Source organism: Podarcis gaigeae, assembly GCF_964106915.1.
Source record: "Podarcis gaigeae genome assembly, chromosome: 8".
Classification (NCBI taxonomy): Eukaryota; Metazoa; Chordata; class Lepidosauria; order Squamata; family Lacertidae; genus Podarcis; species Podarcis gaigeae.
This window is the reverse complement of record NC_139684.1, coordinates 44,559,067-44,581,413: the sequence shown is the minus strand read 5'-3', so window position 1 is coordinate 44,581,413 and position 22,347 is coordinate 44,559,067. Positions and strand designations below refer to the sequence as shown.

The 22,347-nt window shown below is 41.9% G+C and overlaps 1 protein-coding gene across 11 annotated transcripts; it reads left to right on the top strand.

Annotated features, from left to right (window-relative positions):
* The first annotated feature begins 2,502 nt into the window (after positions 1 to 2,502).
* Positions 2,503 to 17,896, top strand: PDP2 (pyruvate dehydrogenase phosphatase catalytic subunit 2). Of its 11 annotated transcripts, none has more exons than XM_083754621.1 (6): positions 2,625 to 2,684; positions 3,802 to 3,893; positions 7,153 to 7,218; positions 9,891 to 12,776; positions 13,807 to 16,124; positions 16,935 to 17,896. In XM_083754621.1, the coding sequence occupies exons 1-4, from the start codon at positions 2,640 to 2,642 to the stop codon at positions 11,545 to 11,547; spliced, it is 1,860 nt and encodes a 619-aa protein (XP_083610747.1). In that variant the 5' UTR covers positions 2,625 to 2,639; the 3' UTR covers positions 11,548 to 12,776; positions 13,807 to 16,124; positions 16,935 to 17,896. The 11 variants fall into 11 exon arrangements, with proteins under 11 accessions (XP_083610755.1, XP_083610749.1, XP_083610747.1 ...); XM_083754622.1 differs by lacking the exon at positions 2,625 to 2,684 and adding exons at positions 3,276 to 3,570; positions 5,543 to 5,606 and having other exon boundaries at positions 9,891 to 16,124; XM_083754629.1 differs by lacking the exon at positions 16,935 to 17,896 and adding an exon at positions 5,543 to 5,606 and having other exon boundaries at positions 2,503 to 2,684; positions 9,891 to 14,508.
* The last annotated feature ends 4,451 nt before the right edge of the window (positions 17,897 to 22,347 follow it).

Genomic DNA, 22,347 nt, shown 5'->3' with positions numbered 1-22,347 from the left:
GGTGTTTCCTTTTGGATTAGCTTCGTAATCCTGTTTTGCTGGTATCCATTGGCAATTAACACATTTGAGAGATTCTGTAACTCAGTTGTCAAGTGGTCTTTGTCAGCCAGGCGTTTGGTTCTGGAGATGAGAGTCTTGGCTACGGAGTTTATTTGTGCAGGGTGGTGGTGTGATTGTGCATGTAAGTAGCGGTTGGTGTGTGTTTTTTTCTGGTAGATAGTGTGTCCTAGGGAGCCATCAGGTTTTTTGTAGATTAGGACGTCAAGGAAGGGAAGTTGGTTGTTGGCTTCTATTTCCATAGTGAATTGTATTTTGGGGTGTAAGTTGTTGAGATGTGTGAGGAAGCTATCCAGTTTTTCCTTCCCGTGTGGCCAAATTACAAAGGTGTCGTCAACATATCTGAGCCAAAGTTTGGGTTTGTGTTCTGACTTGTCTAAAGCATTGGTTTCAAAGTGTTCCATGTACAGGTTTGCGATGACCGGTGAGAGGGGTGATCCCATAGGTGCTCCTTCTATCTGTTTGTATCTTTGTCCATTGTGGATGAAGTACGTGTTGGTTAGGCAGTGGTTGGTCAGGTCCAAGATGTATTCGGGGGGATTGTATTTGTTTTGAATAGCTGTCAAGGCTTCATTAATGGGCACTTGTGTGAAGAGAGATACAACATCGAAGCTCACAAGTAGGTCATTAGGATGTAGGTTTTGCTTCTTTATTGTTTCTATGAACTGGAAGGAGTTTGGTACGTGTGAAGAGATGGATTCTGCATAGGGCTGAAGTTGCTTGGCGAGAAATTTAGCGAGATTTTGTAGAGGTGAGCCTATGGAGCTGACTATTGGTCTGAGTGGTGTTCCTTCTTTGTGTATCTTGGGGAGGCCGTAGAGTTTGGGGCATCTGGATGATTTTTCTCTGGGGATGATTCTTAGCTGGATTTCTTCACTGATAGGAGAGGCTTTTATTTTGGATTTGGTGGTTTTTTCCAGATAGGTGGTGGGATCTGTTTTTATAGGTTTGTAGGCAGGATCTTGGAGTAGCTTTGATAGTTTTGCTTGGTAGTCCGATGTGTTCATCACCACTGTGGCATTACCTTTGTCTGCTGGGAGAATGATTATGTTGTTGTCTTTCCTCAGGTTGGTGAGTGCTTTCTGTTCTTCTTTGTGTAAATTGCTTCTGGGTGGTTTGCTGGAGCAGAGGATGTTGGTGACTTCAAGTCTGATTTTATTGGCTTCATCCGGGTTGAATTTGGTTAGGCTAGCTTCGACTCCGCATATGATGTTTTCCGTGGGGATGCGTCTCGGGGCGACTGCAAAGTTGAAACCTTTGGTTGAAACCCCTATACACGAAGCCAAGCCAAAGCACAACTAAGTGCAATACAGCCATCTTCTCAGGAAAACTCTTCACAAAGTTCAAGAGGTCAAGACACAAAGACTTTAGCAACTAATCCACACCTAATGACCCACCTAAGTGGTACTCAGGATATCACTCAAGAAATCACTCAAGGTATCTCTCAAGTAATTAAGGAACAAAAGAAGAAAAGGCACACTAGCCTGGGAACTTCCTCTCTGCCCAGAACATTGGAGGCTAGACACCACACCCCCTCTACAGTATTTATAGGAACTCAAACATTGAGATCCCGCTCTGTTCCAGTAACAAGAAGCCGAAAGCACCAGCCTGAAGATGACGAGTGAGACCTCGTCGAAACGTCGCCTAGACACCCCAACTTTTACACGGGAAGACACCCGAGGACACCAAAACCTGCATATATATATATATATATATATAATTTTAATGTCCAGTACCACTTTAGAGACCCACTAAGTTTGTTCTTGGTATAGGCTTTCATGTGCATGCACACTTCTTCAGATTTGATGTTTGATTTTTAGCCACTGTCTTTTGGGGTTTTTGTTTAACCATTTAGTGTTTAGCTTTTATTGCATTTTCTTTTTATTGTACACAACAGAAGAGGAGCCTATTGGCTCTGGCCAGTCACACATCTAGTTCAGCATCCTGTTATCACAATGGCTACCTAGAGGCCTCCCTGGGAAGCCCACCAGCAAGCAGGTCCTGGGCTCAACGGCTCTGACTTCAGCATTTTCCAGCACCTCTGACAAGGGGAGGGCAGACCAGAGCCACCAGAGGTTTAGTAGCCTAATGGGGTCTGGTTTGGATAGCTGAGACATGTCAAGAAAAGTACCATTAGGGTCCCCCTAATGGGAATTAAGGCGGCCACCGTCCTAAGCACAACTTTCCTTGCCCATCTCTTTGCTCCCGAGTCCTAATGTTACCATTAAGCCTCTTAAGAGAGAAAAGCAGGCCTTTCTATGGCAAGGCGGAACAGAACATGCGCTATAACGCACACCCCAGGCCTGGCGCGAAGCAGGCAACAGGTCGCTGGTGACCCGTATCCTTCACAGCCATGGGAGGGAAGCTGGGCGGACACCAAGCACCTGGGGAAGAGTCGCTCAAGGCCGAGGTGAGCCGAGGACGCGGAGGCAGCAGCGTCAAGGCAGAGAGGAGAACCTGGCCGCGCTGCAGACGCCGGGCGGCGGATCACCTCGCGTCAAGCAGGCGAACAAGGCGCGGCGACGGACTGGGGGGCGGGCGGGGAAGGCGTGAGGCGACCGTGGACTGATGGGGCAACTGGCATGAACGGCGGCGGCCCCGATCCCTGCCTCTGCCAAGCCAAGCGGGTAAGGGGGTGCTTGGTGTCCTGCGGGAGCCGAGGAAGGAGACGAGCTGGGTTTGGCTGCGGGAGGAGGAGGGGCCGAGCCTGCACGCTTTCCTGCTGCAAGGAAGCTCCGTTGAGGAAGGTCGCTGGGGCTTACTTGGGAGCAGACGGGCGTCGGGTGGTAGGAGACAAGCCCGGAGTCTTAGGTATAATAAGCCTACGGCCACAGCCACACCCTTCAAGGGGGCTCCCTTCCGAGGAGAAGTAGAAATGGCCAGGCTTGTGCAGGGCCGGTAACAACGCAGTTTGTCTACTCAAAAGGAAGCCCCGTTGAGCATAGGCTTACAACCGGTGCCAGCGCACAAACCTCACAAAAGCTAGCGGGGTTTACTCCCGAGTAAGCGTGCCTAGGACTCGCTCGCCCCAGCCGTGGAAGGAAGGGGAAACTGCACATGTTTTAAAGGCTGCGATCCGGTGGACGCTGAAGCCAATAGGACCTGTTCCTTAACTTCACACGTTCACATTCCAAAGGCATTCAGGGAGCAGGTTCCCGCGCCGTGCACTTCTTGCGCCCGCGCGCCCCTTTTTCCAGCAGACCAGCATGGCTGGGCGGGGACGGTCCGCGCCTCACACGCGCCACTTGGCTCCGCCATCGTCGCCTCACGCCCCTCTTTGCAGCCAATCGCTGAGCGTTCTGGGGGAGGAGCCGAGCTGGTCCTCCCTAAAGTCGTCAGCTTGTCTTTAGTGTGTTACGGGCTGAATTGTCCAACTTGTTCTCCGTGTAGCGGAGAGCTGCCCAGTGGCCCGGAGAGGGGGCGGGGGGAGGGAACCAAAGCAAAATGAAATCTATCGGCGCGGCTCGGTCTTGTCTCTCTCAGAGGTTTCACTGATGTGTAAGAAGTCAGCAGGTAAAACGAAACGCTGTTTATTTGAAGTTCTTACCTGTGATACATTTCAGGATCAGATTTTCTAACCTTGCCACCTGTTAATTGCTGCCGTAGATCAAACGACTGTAAAAGGAACCGTTTTGAAAGCTGGCAACTCGATTCCAAAACTTCTCAAATTTTTCTAGAATGTCAAGCCGTATTCTTAGGAGCTCTCTTAACATTTGATTTTCCCCCTTTTAATTTTACTAAAAGCATAGTCCCTGGCAAAGAAGCGAAGAGAAATACCGAAATAATCAGGAGCCAAAGTTTTGGGGTGATCTTCTACAGTTTAGAAATTCAAAGAGGTAGGTTTATACTGTTGCTGTACTTCTCCCAACTCCGGCCTGCTTAACAGTGGATTTAGGAAATGTCCATTTATTCTGCTTACAGGCTTTAATCTTAATGGAGGGACAATGTCTGTGTTTTATTTGTGTGGATTAGTATAAATGTGAATATAAAAAGCTGCTATCCTAACCTGGGAGAAAACCCAACTGGATTCAATAGGACTTTATTTTGAGTAGGCACAATTAGGATTGTGCTGCAAGTGTGTAATCTTGTCATGGAGGAATGGCTGCTCTGTCCTTGCTTAATTTGTTCCTCCTTAATTTTCTTTTTTTTTAAAATCTTTTGTTGGAATTTTTTTTTACTTTGTTGAACTTGCTGATAGCTCTTTGGCAACATGAGGAAAAAGTAAACAGACGCCATTGCAGCTAAACTGCAACCAAGAAGAGAACCACTTTGATCAAGTTCCAATGTAATATTACCTTGGCTGATCTATTATGCAAACAATGTGAAGTTTATGGTGATAACAACAGTATTCTGGCAACATGCAATGTTGCTGTAACTGGTCTTGATATTAAATAAATTTGCAGCATAATCCCATTAATGTTTATGCAGAAGTAAGCCTTATTAAATTCAATGGTAAGTGTGGATAGGATTGAAATCTAAAATGCTGTTCATTTTTGGAGAATTAGCATTGAGGGTATTTGATTCATTGAGAATCCATGAGGATTTACAGTGTGCTAAGCTTCCCTTCTCCCCTTGTTGGGGGTGGAGAGAGACAGATCAGGGAAGGTTGATGGTAGCATAGCATAGGTGGTTGTCAGACTGCCCCCCTCCCACTGCGCCATGAGCTCTGAAACTGAGCACTGTAGCTCTACAGAGCAGTGAAGTTTCAGAGGTGACTGTGCAATTAAGCCCCATTCTGAACAGTGCAGCAGGGGAAATTGGATTATCTCTTTCTTTATGCTGTTTCGGATGGTTCCTTTTCTGTTGTTGAAGGATTGGGTTAGGGGGTAGAATTGGCCTCTAAGGCCAATTTCTGCTTCCACCCCTATTGCCTTCATTAAACAAAACTGGTCTCTCCATGGGTTTAGTAGTCTACTCCTCTCACATTTTCATTGTCAAAACTTTTATCTTCTAACATTCTTACAGGAAAGCTTTTAAATATTTTCAATCTTTGAACTTCTTTCCCCAGCAAGCTTTCAGAAATATTTATCCCAGATGGTATCTGTCTCTGATTTGAATTGATTTTCTTTATGTGCTGTTGTCGCTTTAAGTTGTTTATATATATTTTCGTGGTGTTTTTTTTTTTTTGTGTGTGTGTGTATATATATATATATATATATATATATATATATATATATATAGTTTAAACTGTTTTTATATATGTAACTGTTTTATATATACTTATCACTTTGGGATGCCTCATAAGTGAAATAAAAATAATCTGTCTTGCTCTCCTCCCCCTTGTTAGAAAGTAATATTTTTATGCATACCTGGGGAGTTGAATGCCAGTGCAGAAATCCTAAGCTGTAGGTAGCTCCGTTCAACTGATACACTAATTGGCACTGGACCACCAAGTTTGCTGTTGGAGGAAATAAGAGCTTGTGTTCTGAAAGCAGTTTATTTTGCATCCTTCTTTTTTAATCTCCTTATTTATTTTGATTTTCAGCAGGTTTAGAAGCAGGACGTTACCTATGTTCAGAAATATAGCTGGGACATGTATTATTAACAAGGTAAATAAATGCCAGATGTTTTGTATCTCCATTCTCTTTGGTTATATAAACAGAAGGAAACCATATTGATTGTAGGTGGGAGAAAGGGAAAGTGACAGAAGGAATAAGGAAGTGGGGAGAGGAAAATAGTAAAACAAAGAAACAAAACACCACACATCTTGAAGATACACAGGAGGAAAGTCAAGCAATTGTTCTTGTGAAAAGGGAAGTTCACAACTCCTGCCTTCAACCAAAGTACAGTGGTACCACGGGTTAAGTACTTAATTTGTTCCAGAGGTCCGTTCTTAACCTGAAACTGTTCTTAACCTGAAGCACCACTTTAGCTAATGGGGCCTCCCGCTGCCGCCGCGCCACCAGAACACAGTTTCTGTTCTCATCCTGAAGCAAAGTTCTTAACCTGAGGTACTATTTCTGATTTAGCAGAGTCTGTAACCTGAAGCGTATGTAACCTGAGGTACCACTGTAGTGGGTAGGCCAGTCATTATTGGCAGTGTGAAGGTTAAACTAGCACACCCAAATTTTGGCTTAAATGTTTGAAAAGAGATGGGGGCGCTGGCTCTGCTCTGTGACTCTTTAAAATCATCAGCCTTGCCATCAGAACTGGAGATGGTGCCAGTTTATTTTAACAACTCTGAGCATTGAGTGTCTTCTTTATTAGTGCACCTTTCCTTCTCTCTTACCTGCAGAAGGGGTGTGTGTGTGTGTGTGTGTGTGTGTGTACACACACACTTAATGGATTTCTTACCTTTCTTCACCATAAGGTCTTGGGGCATTATCAGACAATTTACAATCAGAATAATTAGGTGGATCTGATAGATAGATAGATAGATAGATAGATAGATAGATAGATTAGATAGATAGATGACAGATAGATGACAGATAGATAGATGATAGACAGATAGATAGATAGATAGATAGATAGATAGATATAGATAGATAGATAGATAGATAGATAGATAGATAGATAGTGTCAGGAGTCCCATCAGTCCCACAGCATGCTGCCCTGCCATACTAGAGAAACCAAAGTACCGTATTTTTCGCCCTATTTGACGCTCCGGCCCATAGGATGCACCTAGATTTTTTTTGGGGGGGGGGGAAATAAAGGAAATATTTTTTATTTCCCCCCCACACAGGTGTGGGGTTGGGGCGGTGGAAACCCGAGCTTCCCCCGACCCCAGCCCCCAGAACGGGTCCCGTTCTGCTCTGCGCAACCCTCGGGAGCCCGGTGCGGTAATACACATGATTTGTAGGTCAAAGCTGGCAATCCTGCTTCCTACAGAATGATCACTGCCTCATGTTACATCCAGCCCGGTCAAAGGAACCTTGTGTTATACATTCACAAATGCAATATATCATGAGCTGTTAATGAGGCATTTATCTGACACATGTAATAGTTCAGGGGCGGTATACCTTCCTGTGCTTAGTTAATAAATTACTTGGAAGTAATTAAAGAGAAAAATGTGATTGGTAAAGGGAGTGCAGGATTTGATGTTCCGATTCTGATTATGTTGATAGATATATATTGATTGTCTTCTTTATTTCACAGTTCCTTAAAAAAGACCATTCTTGGGAAATGCCCAGCTGTTACCCAGGATAGGACAGTCTCCCGATTGTAAGTGCATATCTGGAAAAAAAAAATTTAAATCATACATGTAGAAGTTTTCTGTCCTGAAACTACCGTTTTACAAGCAATAGGATCCCAAACAAAATCACCACCTTAAGCATGCACATTTGTAGCCTGCAAAGCCAAACTCCGCTTCAACAACTGTGTATGGTGATCACCAGAAGTTTAATGAAACCTTTTTTGTGTGTGTGAATACATGATAATATAAACACGGAGTCACCAGGCACCTTACGTTGTCCTTCATATGTAGTTAGTGGACTGAGTTTGGTGTGATGTGTTTGGCAGAGGTGTGTCTGGTACCTCAACTGTACAGCTTCCAGTGACTGTTGAATACACACCTCTTTACCCTGACTTTTGACACTTGAGGTGTATATTTTTAGGAACCATTTTATTTTGGTGATTGTAAGTTGCTTTAAACTATTTTTGATACTGTGTTTTAATGTTGTAACCTGTTTTGGGGCCTTAGGGTGAAGGGAAGGTAATTATTAATAATAACAATGTGTCATAAGCTATGTAGGCTTGCTTCAACTCTTAGGCCTGGAAGGACAATAAAAACCGTATTTGATTTTTTTTTCCAAGAGAGAGAGAGAGCGCAGGGAGGGGAGGGAAATTACAAGTCAGTTTCTGACGCTTCTGTTGTATGTACAGCCAGACATGTAACTACAGTTGCATTCTAGATTCATAAAGCAAAACCAGATACTAGATATATTAAGTACAAAATAAAAAAATTAACAGAACAACATTTTAATAGTTTCAATGTAGCTGCCTGTTAAGCCAGTAAAGCTCAGAGTTTTGTCTGCTTACCTAGAAAGAGAAGTTTGCATTCATTCTCTAAACCAAGAGGTGTTTAACGTGCCAGACAGTTTTGCAATGGTGAGCAATGACCAGTAGCAATTTGAGTTGTGTCAGCGGTGGTGCATGTTGGTCAAAGGAGTCGAACAGAGTGTAACGGAAAACTAAGATTAGAGCAACCTTAACAGCTCTGTTCCTGAAGAAAGCCAGTTTGAGTGATAGTTTCCAGGGCTACTGGCATTCTTTTCCACCAATAAGCTAAGCAAACCCCCTTGACACCACTCCTTGCCCCCTTGAAAGAGGTAGAAACAATCAGTGGGCTCTGTAAGCAGGTGCTATTCCAAGGCTTATAAACTCAAGACAATGCTTTTATACTATGCAGATTGAGCATATACTTTCATTAGACTAACTCATGATTGTTTCCAAAACTTCCATACCTGCTTATGCTGACAGAGTGACCTCAAACATATTGACTCTGAAAAATGCCCCATTGTTTTTAGTGAGACTTTACTTAGTCTCAAGTGGGTGTGCATAGGATTCCAGGTAGAGAGAAGCTAGTGCAATAGAAGGCATTTCTTTGCTTAGTTATTTTGCATATTTCATGCTAGCAGTAGGATTAAGCAGAAGGAGGTGCAATATCAGGGGCGCCGACTTATAAAAAATATTGGGGGGGCGGGGGCCCATACCGACTTATAAAAAATATTGGGGGGGCCCAAGACCTCCAAACCGCTGCTGCTGGGGGAACGAAAGGGGCAAACCCCGGGCTGCCCCGACCTTAAGTGAACCTGTGAGGGCCCGCCCTTTGCGGCAGCCGATTGGCTGCCGCCGTGGGCGGTGAATATTAATGAGCTAGGGGGAATCCCTGCTTCTCGCGGGGCTGACGCCAGCCCCGCGAGATTGTTGATGGGTCGAGAGCCCGCAACCCCACCCCCTCTCTAGATCGGGAGTGGCTTTGTTTTAACTCATTACTGAATGTATTTTAAAAGGTAACTATTGTCAAACAAGGAAAATAAAAATACCAACATAATTTTGTGATTTTACAAAGCATAATATAACTAACAATTTTCTTAAATTATTGGGGGGCAGAGCCCCCCCAAACGAATTTTTGAGGGGGCTCGGGCCCCCTCAGGCCCCATGGAGTCGGCGCCTATGTGCAATATCATGGAGCTATGGCCCTTACTTATTGAGCTTCTACACTACTCAGCATAGGAGTGGGAGCATCTTGAGTAGCTCCTCCCAGAGCATCCATGTCCTGGGCCCATGTCTGGTTTCACATCCTCTGCTCTCATGTTGTCCTCGTGTTGGTGGCAAGCCTGCAGAGGTGAGGCCTACTAAACATGCACAATAATTACACGAGGTATTACAAAATAGGTGTCATGTCTGGGGTTAGTTCAGTACAAGTCCTCTCAACTTGAATGTACTTCAGTTCATTCATAGCCAGTGAGAGTAGATTCAGATTGGAAGATAGCATATTTCGGATATGAAACAACTCTGCAAAGGGTTGGACAATGCGGAATATATTTTTGGCATGTAGCCTATCCCTTAGAAATAAACACTGAAAATAATCCTGAGTGTGTTGGCATTTGAAAATGTAGGGTTATTTCTAAGTTAATGTGCTTTTAACATTAGCATGCCAGGGTGCATTCCACCAACATCTAAAGTTGACAGTTTCAGAATCTGCTTAACTTGCTACTAAATTCTAAATTTATAAAATGCACAAATTATTTATAAATTTATGATTAAGTTACAAAACAAATTATTTATTTATTTATTCTCAGTGGTCTCTTGGTATAAGTCACAGCATGGATGTTAACATGAAGCATTGTTGCCTTTAAAAAAAAAATTAATAGCTTTATTTTTACTTGTAGGCTTTTCAGATTGTCCTGCTTTAAAGCAGAACCAGTTCTTAAGATGTCAAGTACTATGACCTCCTGGAGTATCATCTCGGCAAGAAACATTATCTCCACTTTGCATGGAAAAGGACATTTGTATTCCAGGTGCTTTTCGAGCCAGAAGAAAGTAGCATGGAGGGGTTTGCTTGCCAAAGACTCCTTTTCTTCTTTCCTGTCAAGTTGTGGTTGTGGCATGGACAGCTTCTTCACTGTGAGAAAAGCTTTCAGACACACCTCCACAGAAGAAGAAGACTTCTCCTTCCACCTGACACCAGCACAGATAAATGAAATCTTAAGGGCTAATGAGTTGTCCTATACAGTACCTGAATTTGATGGGAAGAACCCGAGCTCAGTGTTGAAATTTGAGAGTAACCACTTGGCTGCCAACGCCCCGAGTGAAGACCGTAGAAGTGCAGCTACATGTTTGCAGACCAGAGGGATGATGTTTGGAGTCTTTGATGGCCATGCAGGCTATGCTTGTGCACAGTCGGTCAGCGAGAGGCTGTTTTTTTACATTGCTGTTTCTCTTCTGTCTCAACAAACGCTGCAAGAAATCGAGTCTGCCATGGAGTCCATGAAACCAGTTCTGCCCATTCTGCAGTGGCACAAGCACCCCAACGACAGATTCTTTCATGAGGTTGCCCCAATGTATTTGGAGCAGCTCAGAGTTTATTGGCAAGACTTGCTGAACCTGGACATGGAGCCATGCTATACTAAGAAGGATGCACTGATCTATGCATTTAAAAGGCTGGATTCTGATTTCTCTTTGGAAGTCCAGGCTCCCACAGAAAACGAATTGGTAAGGAACATAGCTCTTCAGGTGGCTTTCTCGGGTGCAACAGCATGTGTGGCTCACATCGACAGTGTTAATTTGCATGTTGCAAATACTGGTGACTGTAGAGCAATTCTAGGGGTTCAAAATAATGATGGGATGTGGTCCGCCCTCCCTCTTACTCAAGACCACAATCCCTTCAACAAATTGGAAGCTTTAAGGTTAAAAAGTGAACACCCGGCCTCTGAAGAGGACACTGTCATTGTGAACAACAGGTTGCTGGGAGTTCTTATGCCCTCCAGAGCTTTCGGAGATGTCAGATTTAAGTGGAGTCAGGAACTTCAGCAGAGTGTGCTAGGAAATGGTTGCAACACGGAGGCTTTAAACATTTATGAGTATGCACCTCCAAACTATCATACACCTCCTTATTTAACTGCAGAACCTGAAGTCACATACCACAAAATAAGAAAGCAGGATAAATTTTTAGTGATTGCTTCGGATGGGCTGTGGGACATGTTGAGTAATGAAGAGGTGGTCAAGCTTGTTGCCACGCATCTGCTTGGAGACAATGCCCAGAAAACGCCACTTGCTTTTAAGAAACCAGCCAACCTAGGTTACATGCAAAACTTCCTTCTTCAGAGGAAGGGCAGGCACATCCGCTCCTATGACCACAACGTGGCTACCCACCTCATCCGAAATGCCATTGGCAATAATGAATATGGAGAGATTGATCCAGAGAGGCTCATGGCAATGCTGACTCTTCCTGATGATGTAGCACGGCTGTATAGGGATGACATCACGGTTACTGTGATATATTTTAATTCAGATATAATTGAAGGTTACTACAGAGATAACGAATAATTGACTTGTCTTTATGAACCGTACATGTTCTGTGGACCACTAGGGATATTTTAAAAAAAAAATTAAATCCCTAGCAATACCACTGTGCAGAAACTCCCCCTGTCTTGTCTTCAGAAGTCTTATAGTGGTTCTTTTAATGAAGAATTCATGTGAAAATTCTAATAGCCTGCTTTGATTAAAACAGCTGCCCCCAAGTATCTAGACATTTTGGGACTGCCAACTTCTATCATCCCCAGCTGGTAAAGACCTGGTGGATGGGACTGATGTGAATTATAGTTCAGAACATCTGGAGGGTCCTGGGGGGGGCAGCTGGGGTAAAGCAATGCAAAATTATTTATTTTAGTAGAACAAAGATTGTAAGACATCCTGGGCGGAAAAGGCATCCTTGTGCCAAGGTGGATGAGCATGAAATATGCTGCTTGTTAATCAACTCAAGTGGCCAAATATCATTGCCATTGAAATTTATGGCAAATTTCTCTGTAAACTGAGAGCACTTACACTCAACAATATTAGAAAAATGAGCTAGATTGGTGGACAGCACTTTTCCTTTGAAGGCTAAGTTGCAGGATAGCCATGAATGCAAATACTGTATGGCAGGTGAGGAGGGGCTTGGTCTAGGTGTGCCCCCAGGACTGATTGTTTCCATGGGAAAGTCTGCTAGGTACTATTCTGGTACAAGATTTTTTGAAATGCATAGTAGCTGAACAAAAGGGGCACATATTAGAAAACAATATTTCACTGAGACTCACTTCCAAACCAGCATGTTAAATCCTTTGCATTTATTCCTGTAGGGAACATTTGTTTCACAAAGCATTGCAGCCATTTAAAATAAAATGTCAGTTTGAATGGCTCTCCTACTCAGCTTCCTGCAGTGCCCTACTTAAAATATGAAAACTTGCTTTCTTCTTATTCTGACTGTGAGATTGTTTATGCACTAGACTAATTGCTGCTTGAACGCATTTATACTGCACTACAGGGATTCAGATCTCTTGCTGACTGCTTCTGCTGCCATAGTACCAATTGTATCTGTGCCTCAGAACTTCTCAAGCCTATGGAAATGTTGTCCTTTTTAAAATACCTCAGAAGCAATTACTACTTTTAGTTATGTTGCACCCTTGCAGAGCATATGGCTGAATACTTCTAGTTTTCAGAAAGTATCCTTTTAACGTGTCTGGGCATCTGGATCTGCTATCAGTGCGACTCACATCTTTTGAAATAAATCATTACCAGTGGAAGCTAACTATTTTTGGCTCGTTGGGGAACGTATTCTTTTAATAGCTTAAAAATTATACAATGATATTTTTTGTTTTTGTTTTAAGAAAAGATGGCTGAAGTTTTGTTTGTAGGCTATATGGAAATGCAGTCTCGAATCTGCTTACAGTGCTCATTGTTTTATGCGTATTGAATCTTTGTGAAGAATGCTTCCTAAAGAGCCTTTATTTAGAGTTCTGTATAGTTTGAATCCTGCTTTCAGATAAGACCTTACCTTACCAACTGCTCACTTGAAATCCAATTCATAGTTAAGAATTGCATCCTTCTTTCAAAACCATCAGATAAAGGCACATTTAATACATTTCAGTCTATCGCTTAAAGAATACAATGGCTTTGTACTAGGCAATGAACAATCACACAGGTGGAATTTTCCACTCTGTGAGTCAAAATTGGGACTTGTTTGGAGGCCACATCTGACAGTACAAATTTCAGGAGTAAAGCCCAAGGAATTAAAATCTTAAATGTCATTCTATGTACAAAGAAATGTGGGCAGGTTGGGTGAATGGTATGAGCTACAATTCATGACTTAGTTTTTATGTGGATTAGAAATAAGTTTTGTCTCTTTCCAAGTGATATAACTTGTGGCTTGCAGGAATGCCTTAACTGAAAGCAGAAGAAAGTGAGTAAGAGGGGAACTAGGAAGGAAGGAAGTGGGTGGTATTCACAACATGTATTCAGTTCTGTAGAATTTTAACACTTTTTATTTTGGAATCAATTTCTAAAAAGTATATTATAATTCAAAAGTTTGCTTTTTCTGCCAGCACTTTAAAACCAAACTACTGTGCCTGGTTTTGCACACAGACAGGACTTAAATCATAAAATATTGCTGGATCTGAATGCATGTCTAGGCATTACTTAGCAACGGACCTGAATATTGTGTAAGATCTCCATCAAATGTGATGTTGAAGTGTATTAAATGTGCCTTTATCTGTTGGTTTTGAATGAAGGATGCAATTGTTAACTATGAATTGGATTTCAAGTGAGCAGTTGGTAAGGTAAGGTCTTATCTAAACTAAAACTAACTAAAAGTAATATCCTTTTAGTAGATGCAGATTCTAGCTTCAAGTACAATCTCTAATACCTGAGTAGAAGGGTTTTCTTATCATTTTAGTCAATTGTGCATAAGTAAGATTGCTACAAATGAGGCTCTTTCATGTCAGCTTCAAAAGAAATGGTGTGTGTTATTTAAACACATTAACCTTTAAAAAAATGTTTACGAAGATTGTGTTGAACTGTACTTGTTAACTGGCAATTACTGTTTAAGAGACCACATTTGTGGGTTTTTCGTGTAAAAACAGACTTAGCATGTATTTATAACTGCTGTATGCCTGCTGTAATTTAGAGTGTGAAAATTAATATTCAGAAAGTGTTTAACAAATATGCACATTATGCAGTTGGCTGCACATTCTACTCTTTCTGTAGCTGCAGCAATACAGTTGATTGCCATTAACTACTGTGCTTCTGAGGGAACTTCTGAATTTCCTCAGGCTGCTGTTACTTTTCAGGAGCATGTGACTTTCCCAAGTGTCAGTATGACACTTCATTCCATGTTTTTGTTTTTGTTTCTGATCTAAACACAATTCCTAGCTGGCTTACCCTCCTGGTGTATCTGACCCATTGAATCAGTTCAAAGCACCTCTGCTAAATAAATGTATGTTTCTGTTCCATCAATTTGGATCATGTCCGGTCCCACCTGAAGTCCTTTGCCTGTTATTTGATTCATGCCTGTTATTTCTTTTTCACTTGCCCATAACTCTGTCACTGACAATATCCTACCCATTAAATTTCCTTGCTTGCTCCATCTGTTCTGTAATAGCTCCTCTGTGATCAAGCCCCTGTCCTTCTTGTGCTCCTGTTTCTGTGACTTCTGTCATGCTATCACCTATCAATAGTATAAAACAATGTCTTGATTCACACCTAATGCTACACCATGGTTTATTAAGCTAGAGTTATTAAAACATGGCTTAGCATGTGTTAATCCTGGCCAGCGGCTTAACTGGTGTTTCTATTACCAACAAACTACAATCTTAAACCATGCTTTATTGTTGGCTTATGAACCTTGCTTTGTTTTAACTATGGCTTGCCATTACACAGCAGCCTTAACTATGGTTTGTTTGACCACCATACACCCCCCCAAATGCTGGTCAAACTACAAAGGCACAAGGCAAGAGCAACATTGGAGAAACAAACCACAGTTTCTTTGATCATGTGTGGGACAAACCATTGTAAACTTGCAGTTTGTGCAACAAACCATGGCTTAAACTAATTGTAGCTTAGTGTTATGTGTTAACCAGGCCAGTGACCTCCTTGTTTGACAAGCCTACTTCCTGTCTCTTAAAGCCTTCCTCAAAACTAATTTTACCAAACAATTTCAAAAAACATAAGCTGGTCTACGTTGCTCAGTGTTGTCTGCTCCATCAGTGGTTTTCTAGGGTTTTTCCCAGCCCTCTTTTGAGAGCACTTTTAACAGAAGAGATGCTGGGGATTGAACCCAAAAACTTACACAAGCAAAGCATATACTGTAACACTTAGCTATGGACTTTTCACCTCTGTTGTCTTGCTCTTCCCCACCTCATTTACTGCTTTTCTTGGTCTGTTCATGATCTTTTCTCCATTTCTGTATACTGTAGTGTCTTTATTGCACAGTATAAATTCTATGCAAGGACGTCATTTTTGTGTTGTATACACCTAAATATTTAGTAATGCAAGCAGATATAGCATAAGAAAATAAGAGCAGCCCTGCTGCATCAAACCAAAGGCCCATCTAACACAAACAGGGTCCAACCAGGTACTTCTGAGAAGTTTGCAAACAAGAAGAGTGCAATTGCCATCTCTTGTGTTGTGCCTGGTATTCAGAGCCATGCTATGTCTGATACTGGAGATAATATACAGCCATTATAACCAGTAACCATTGATAGCCTTGTCATTCATGAACCTGTTCAATTCTTTTAAAAGCTGCCTTAAGTTGATGCTCATTGTTGCATCTTGTGGCAGTGAATCCCAGAGTTTAACTATGTCCTATGGGAAGTACTTTCTTTTGTCGGTCTCAAATCTTCCAACATTCAGCTTCATTGGGTGACATAAGGTTCTAATATTATGAGAGGAGAAAAACTCCACTTTCTCTATACTGTTCATACTTTTAACGCACCTCTGTCATGGCCTCATTCACCTTTTCTTCCTAAACTAAAAGCACCAGATGCCGTAACCTTTCCTCAGCTGTATACACATCATACATTTAAAGCACCAGACTTTCCCCAAAGATCCCCTTACAGAGCTTCAGTTCCTAGCACCCTTGACAAACTACAGTTTCCTGTTACAGATAGGTAGCCGTGTTGGTCTGCCATAGTCAAAACAAAAAAAAATTCCTTCCAGTAGCACCTTAAAGACCAACTAAGTCAGTTCTTGGTATGAGCTTTCGTGTGCATGCACACTTCTTCAGATACACTGAAACAGAAGTTTCCAGACCCTTCCAGACCCCAACAACATCACACATACCATCTCGGGACTATTTAATTGCTCATCGTCTAACATTGTGTATGCCATCAAATGCCAACAGTGTCCTTCAGCTCTCTATATTGGACAAGCAGGCCAGACCTTACGCCAAAGAATAAACGGACATAAATCGGACATCAGGAATCACAAGACAGAGAAACCAGTAGGAGAACACTTCAATCTCCCAGGACATTCTATACAAGATCTCAAAGTAGCTGTTTTACTACAAAGGAATTTCAGAAATAGACTGGAAAGAGAAGCTGCTGAATTACAACTTATCACCAAACTTAAAACCATGGAGAAACCTGGTCTGAACAAAGACCTTGGATTCTTATCTCATTATACATGACAAAGCCATTTTTCACCCCTTGCTTTTTCCTGTAAGACCTATTGCAGTCGTTAAGAGTCGTCAACAGGCTCATCACAGCTATCTGCCAATCACCCATTCCCACCACCCTTCTGAGTAATGCCCCTCCCCACCTTCTCACTATATAGAAGGGTCTGGAAACTTCTGTTTCAGTGTATCTGAAGAAGTGTGCATGCACACGAAAGCTCATACCAAGAACTGACTTAGTTGGTCTTTAAGGTGCTACTGGAAGGAATTTTTTTTGTTTTGACTACAGTTTCCTGGATTCCTTGGGGGAAGCCATGCACTTTATATGTTCTTTAAATGTATGGTGTGTACACAGTCCTCATAAAGAAAGAAGTTCCAGACCCCTGATGATTTTGGTTGTCTTTTTCTGTATCCTTTTTTCTATTCTACAATATCTTTTTTGAGATGCAGTGACCAAAATTGTACATTGAATTTTAAGTACATAGATCTTTATAAAGGTATTGAGATAATGGCAGTTTTATTTTCAGTCCCTCAGAGGCAGGTTTAGAGGAACGTGACTGGTTCAGTCGCACTGGGTGCAGAGCCTAGAGGGCACCACAACTATTATTTAGAATGGAGCATGAGAGGCAGGGGACAAATTTTGGCCTTGCACAGGGTGCCACTGAAATTTGTGACCCCAAGGTCCACCACTGAATCCCTTTCCTAATGATTCCTAGCGTAGAATTCAGTTCACCTTTTCTTCACACCTGCTGCATATTGGCTCAATGTATTTATTGAGCTATGCATTACAGCGTTACAGTTGCTTTCCTTGTTAGTCACAACTGGTTCAGATGGTGACACTAAGCTGCAGAACTCCAATTCTGCAGGGAACAGGAGTTGGACAATACTCACAAGAAACGTTTCCAGTATATTCTGCTCTCGGAATCCATTGTTACTTAAAATCAACTAGGAGAAAAGGTTATATTTTCAACAACATTATGTAGCAAAGAACAACAATTCAAGTGTAGAAATCAATATTTATCAACTTAATTGCAATACTGCTAATGTGCCTGTTGCAACGGGAAATATATTTTATGTAAATTGCTATTTTAAAATGTTGTTGCTTATACTGGTGGTGTTAAGCTAGAATGTTAGTGCTCTGGTTTGCAAAGCTGAAGAGAAAATATGATTAAATGTGTATACTTAATATATTTACATTTCTAAATTGTAAATATTGTACATTTGGGAATAAAGGTATATAATTGGGACACATTGTGTTAAGAAATGCATTTGACTACTTTGTTCAGTGTTTTGTGCCTTATTCTGATGGTGATGAAATGAAAATCATTGTAATATACTTTCTAATTAATGGTTCTGAATTGAATGGATATGAATCATCCTCCTAGCCTGCCTCATTTACAAACCACTTTAAAAAAAATGTAACAGCTTGAAAGCCAAATTAGGTGGAGAATGAGATCTTTGGCCTTTCTTGAATTAGATAACCACAGAGAGAGAGAGATTCTCAAGAGAGGATAAACATGCAAAACCACAATAAAAAAACCAAAAGCAATCACAAGAAGGGAACAACTAGTTGAAGCTATGCTACAACCCAGAATAGGAACAGCTAGTGTCAGGGAGCGTGGAACTCGTTCTGTTCTTGGGATTCCAGTTTATATGCTTGCTTTGCGCAACGAAGTCTGAATGTCAATGCAAAAGTAACTATACTAGTCTCTTGAAAATTTTATCTACAGGTGTCCTTCAGTTTTCATCATGCAATGACTGAATAAGGATGTGAACTCAAAAGAACTGAAGGATCTTAAACCCCGGTGCTTGATCCTAACACTACAAGCCCAGGCTGTGCTTTCTTGACAGTTATTCAGCATTGCTTCACATGTTCCAGAATTCAGTTCTCTGATACTAAAAAGAGATTCTGGGGCTGTTGCATGGTATAAGGCTGCTTTGGCCCCAGCTTTTCACACCTCCCTGAGAGTTTGCTGCAGGAATGTCCTGCATCCATAAATATACTTCAGTACACATATGCATGGGCATTTCAATACAGCCCTGTTGCTCAGTGTCACTATAATATGGTTGTGGGCCTTACCATCCTATTATGCTAAGGGAAGAGAGACCATTTTGTTGTTGTTTGCATAACTTGCTAGTTGATGGTGGAGTTGAACCTCCATGCTTAACCTAAATGGTGAGAACAGAAACAAGCAGTTTGTGCTGTCTGAATTTGGTAAGGCAGAGCTGGTTAATGAAATGCAGTAGGAAATGGGTGAGAAAGGTGTTGGGAGCAGCCGGATCTGTTTGCAGCTGCCCCATGTGGTGCATCACTGAATTGCCAGAAGTAGTTTCTCGGTAGTGATGGGGAAATCTGTCATTTTCATATTCGCTTTTTCCTCCAGTCTCCAGTTCTCCACATTTCCACATCAGGTTGCAATTAATTTTTTTTAAAGTCCTTATGCAAATTCATTAGTATTTGAGTGTGGAATACATGTGAATGCAATTTGGTCTAACTAGGGTTGCCATATTTCAAAAAGTGAAAGTTGAGCTTTTTGGGGGGAAAGTTGTTGAGCTTGTTGAACACACACTTTTGTACAGTATAATTTCCCCTAAAATAATGCATTTTTTAAATGTTATTTTCACTCATACATGACACTTTACCCAAGTATGTACCATTTTGTACACGTTACTTGGCTGGAGAACTGTATTATCAACATTTAGAAAATCTAATTTCAAAGGGTGGCTTTGTTTTGGTTCTCATATTATTTCAGAAAGTGAATTAGGGTGATTCATCTTTAAATGTGACCTGAATTAAAATTCTTCCCCTTCCTTTCTTATCACTTAAGTGCCTTTAGGCCCTGGACTGACCCCCACCACCACCACCCAGACTGGTCATTGGAAGAAGTATAGAAGGGCTTCCTGTTCCAGTTGAGCCTTGTTTGGTGGTCTGCCTGAGCTCTGGCATCTTCTGTATTCTTAATTATTCTTTGAACCTGACTTCTGGCTTGCTGTACAACCCCTTCTCCTGATTTGCCCTTTGGCCCGAATCCCAACACTCTTCAGTCTTGACTTCTGGCTGATCCAATGGCTCTCTTTTCCAGTCACCTGGCTTACCCCATACTGTTATCTATACCCCATGCTGCTGCTTTTGGCCATGGATGCAGCATTCTCATTTTATGGCTGTCCTATCTGCTTGCTAGTTTCCTGCCTGCTGTTTCTATTTCTGTATATAAGCAGATTATTTTTTTAAAGCATGAGTCCCTGCTTCCCTCTCTTCCCATGGAAACCAAAGTTGCTCTGGAATTTTCTTTCTATACAGGAAGTGAGATGAACAATCTGTTTCATCCAGAGATTGCTTGATTATTTGTTTGCATGTGTGAGTCACCTCATAACCTAAATTCTCTACGTAACGTGCAACCATTAAGTTTCTAAAAGGAGCACACCATAATGTAGATTAATATACACAACTTGGTCTAAAAAGTCCCACAGCAAACAGAGAATGAAATAGCATATCATAGTAAAACAACCTAATCATATAAAAATAACTAGAAGGGGCTAAAAACTGTTCAACTGCCATTAAAACAGAGGCCAGGAGAATGTAAACAATCTTAAAGAATTACAGAATTGTAGAGTTGGAAGGGAATCCAAGGATCATCTGGTCCAACCCCCTGCAATACAGAATACTAAGGGTGCTTTGAGACAACCTGTTTCCTGATTTTTTTTGCAGTGAGGTTAAGTGACATTGCAAGAAAGCAAGTATTATTCCACACTTCCCAGTGCATTTCCCCATCATTTTTCTTACCTGATTTTGTGGGGAAGCTGGTTTGTTGTGCATGACCTTCCAAACTGTTGCAATTGCACAACATGAATCTGCTGGCATGTGACTGAATCCCACCTAGAAATAGCGATAGTCTGGAAGTGCCCTCAATAGCCTTCAAAAAACAATGTAAAAATGGAATGTTAAAAGGCCTCAGAGAGGCCTTGTAGAAGCTGGAGAGGACTCTCCAGGGACAGTATTCCACCTACATGGGACAACTACAGAGAAGGCCTTCTCTTTTGTAGCCACCCTCAGGTTGAGGGGGCACTTGGAGAAGGACCCCTGTAGCTCATAGGTACATAGAGGCATTTCTTCACACACTGAGGTCCAAAGTATTATCAGAGTCACTTTACATAATGCACATGGAGTCCAGAGAGAAAAGAAACTATACTTTTCTGGATTAACTGAGCAAAAATGGTAAATAGCAAGAGGAGAAATAAACATAGGGGTTCTGTCTTATTGATAGGTTTAGTTGAGAGCAGGGAGATATTCAACAACAGGCACAGGGGGAGACTTCAGAACAATCTAGGAGATCAGACCACTTTGCAAGGATCATGCCACTCTGGCTGCTAGGCAACAAACACCTACTAACTGAATGATCCTTGCTGCTGCTCTTTCAACGCCCAAGCCATGTAAAGTTTTATAGGGTGAAACCAGCTATTTGAATAGGGTCTGGATGCAAACTGGAAGCTAATGAAAGTGAGAAATAAGGACTAAAGCTTGGAGGAACCTAAGAAATGAGAGGAATGTGGTCTCATTTGTACTTTCTCTGTTAGCTTCTTTATACTTTGCCATTCACAATAGGATAATTGTAGTGGTGGAGGTGGCTTGGTGAGCAATTGTCCTTTATGCTAGTCACAAAGAGACAAATTTATAGATTTGTCAAGGATGGAGGTGTTATTAAATAAATGCTCTCACTGTCATTATGTGGTGAGTGAGCTAATTTAATACTGCTGAGTAAAGGTCCAACATAGTTTAACTCTTTGTCCAGAGAAAAGGCAGAGGATGTTTGGTATGTTGTATTTAAAAAACATATCCTGATTTATAATTTTAAAAAAGAAAAGGAAGTTTATACAGATTTAGGGTCCCTCCAGATGGGTGCTTTACTGCATGTGTATTCTGTAACATGTTCCTGACACAATAGTAGGGAATTAGTGGTGGATTTATTCCACTTTATCAATTGTTCTGCAATGTTTCCCCAGTGCTACCACAGTATTTCTGTCTCAAGGGGCTATAGCACAACAAATCAGGGGGGGGGACGACTCCCCCAGAATATTTGTGGCATGAAAAGTTATGGGATTTCAGCAGGAAATTGGGAATGAAGCAGTGCCCCCCCCAAAAGAACCTCTGGCAGGCACATGACTGTTAGCATTATGGGCACAAATCATAGTGTCCACCTGCACACTAAACAAACCCCTGAGGGTGCCCATCCCTGCAAGCTAGCTTTCCATGAGAGTGTTTCCTAGAGCTGTTGCGTCATTTAAGGGGATCGTTCTCCTGTGGCTGAGATCAGCTGGATAGTAAAAAGCATAGTAGTAATGCTTAGTATTTGCATAGAGCTTTCAAGTATTAAAAGGGCTTCACATATATTATCTAATTGCATTCCAAGTTAGTATTACTATCCCCCCATAATGAAACTTGAGAACGGAGGGTGAAATGGGCTGGCTTAAGGGCACTGAGTGAGCATTCTGTAGAGGAGAGATTAGAACTGGGGCTTCCTGACTTGTAAGCTGCGTACACATTACTGCTTACTCCAGCTCCAGCCTCCAGTGCACCCCCCACCTTTGGTGTTTGATGCTGAGTATGCGTGATGTTGGGATGCGGGTGGCACTGTGGGTTAAACCACAGAGCCTAGGACTTGTCGATCAGAAGGTCGGCAGTTTGAATCCCCATACGGGGTGAG

Excerpts from the sequence above, each read along its gene's own strand:
- PDP2 (XM_083754621.1), top strand. The coding sequence starts at position 2,640 with ATGAACGGCGGCGGCCCCGATCCCTGCCTCTGCCAAGCCAAGCGG. Across the intron at positions 2,685-3,801 it reads GCCTCTGCCAAGCCAAGCGG|CATAGTCCCTGGCAAAGAAG; the intron begins GTAAGGGGGTGC and ends TTTTACTAAAAG. Across the intron at positions 7,219-9,890 it reads GATAGGACAGTCTCCCGATT|GCTTTTCAGATTGTCCTGCT; the intron begins GTAAGTGCATAT and ends TTTTACTTGTAG.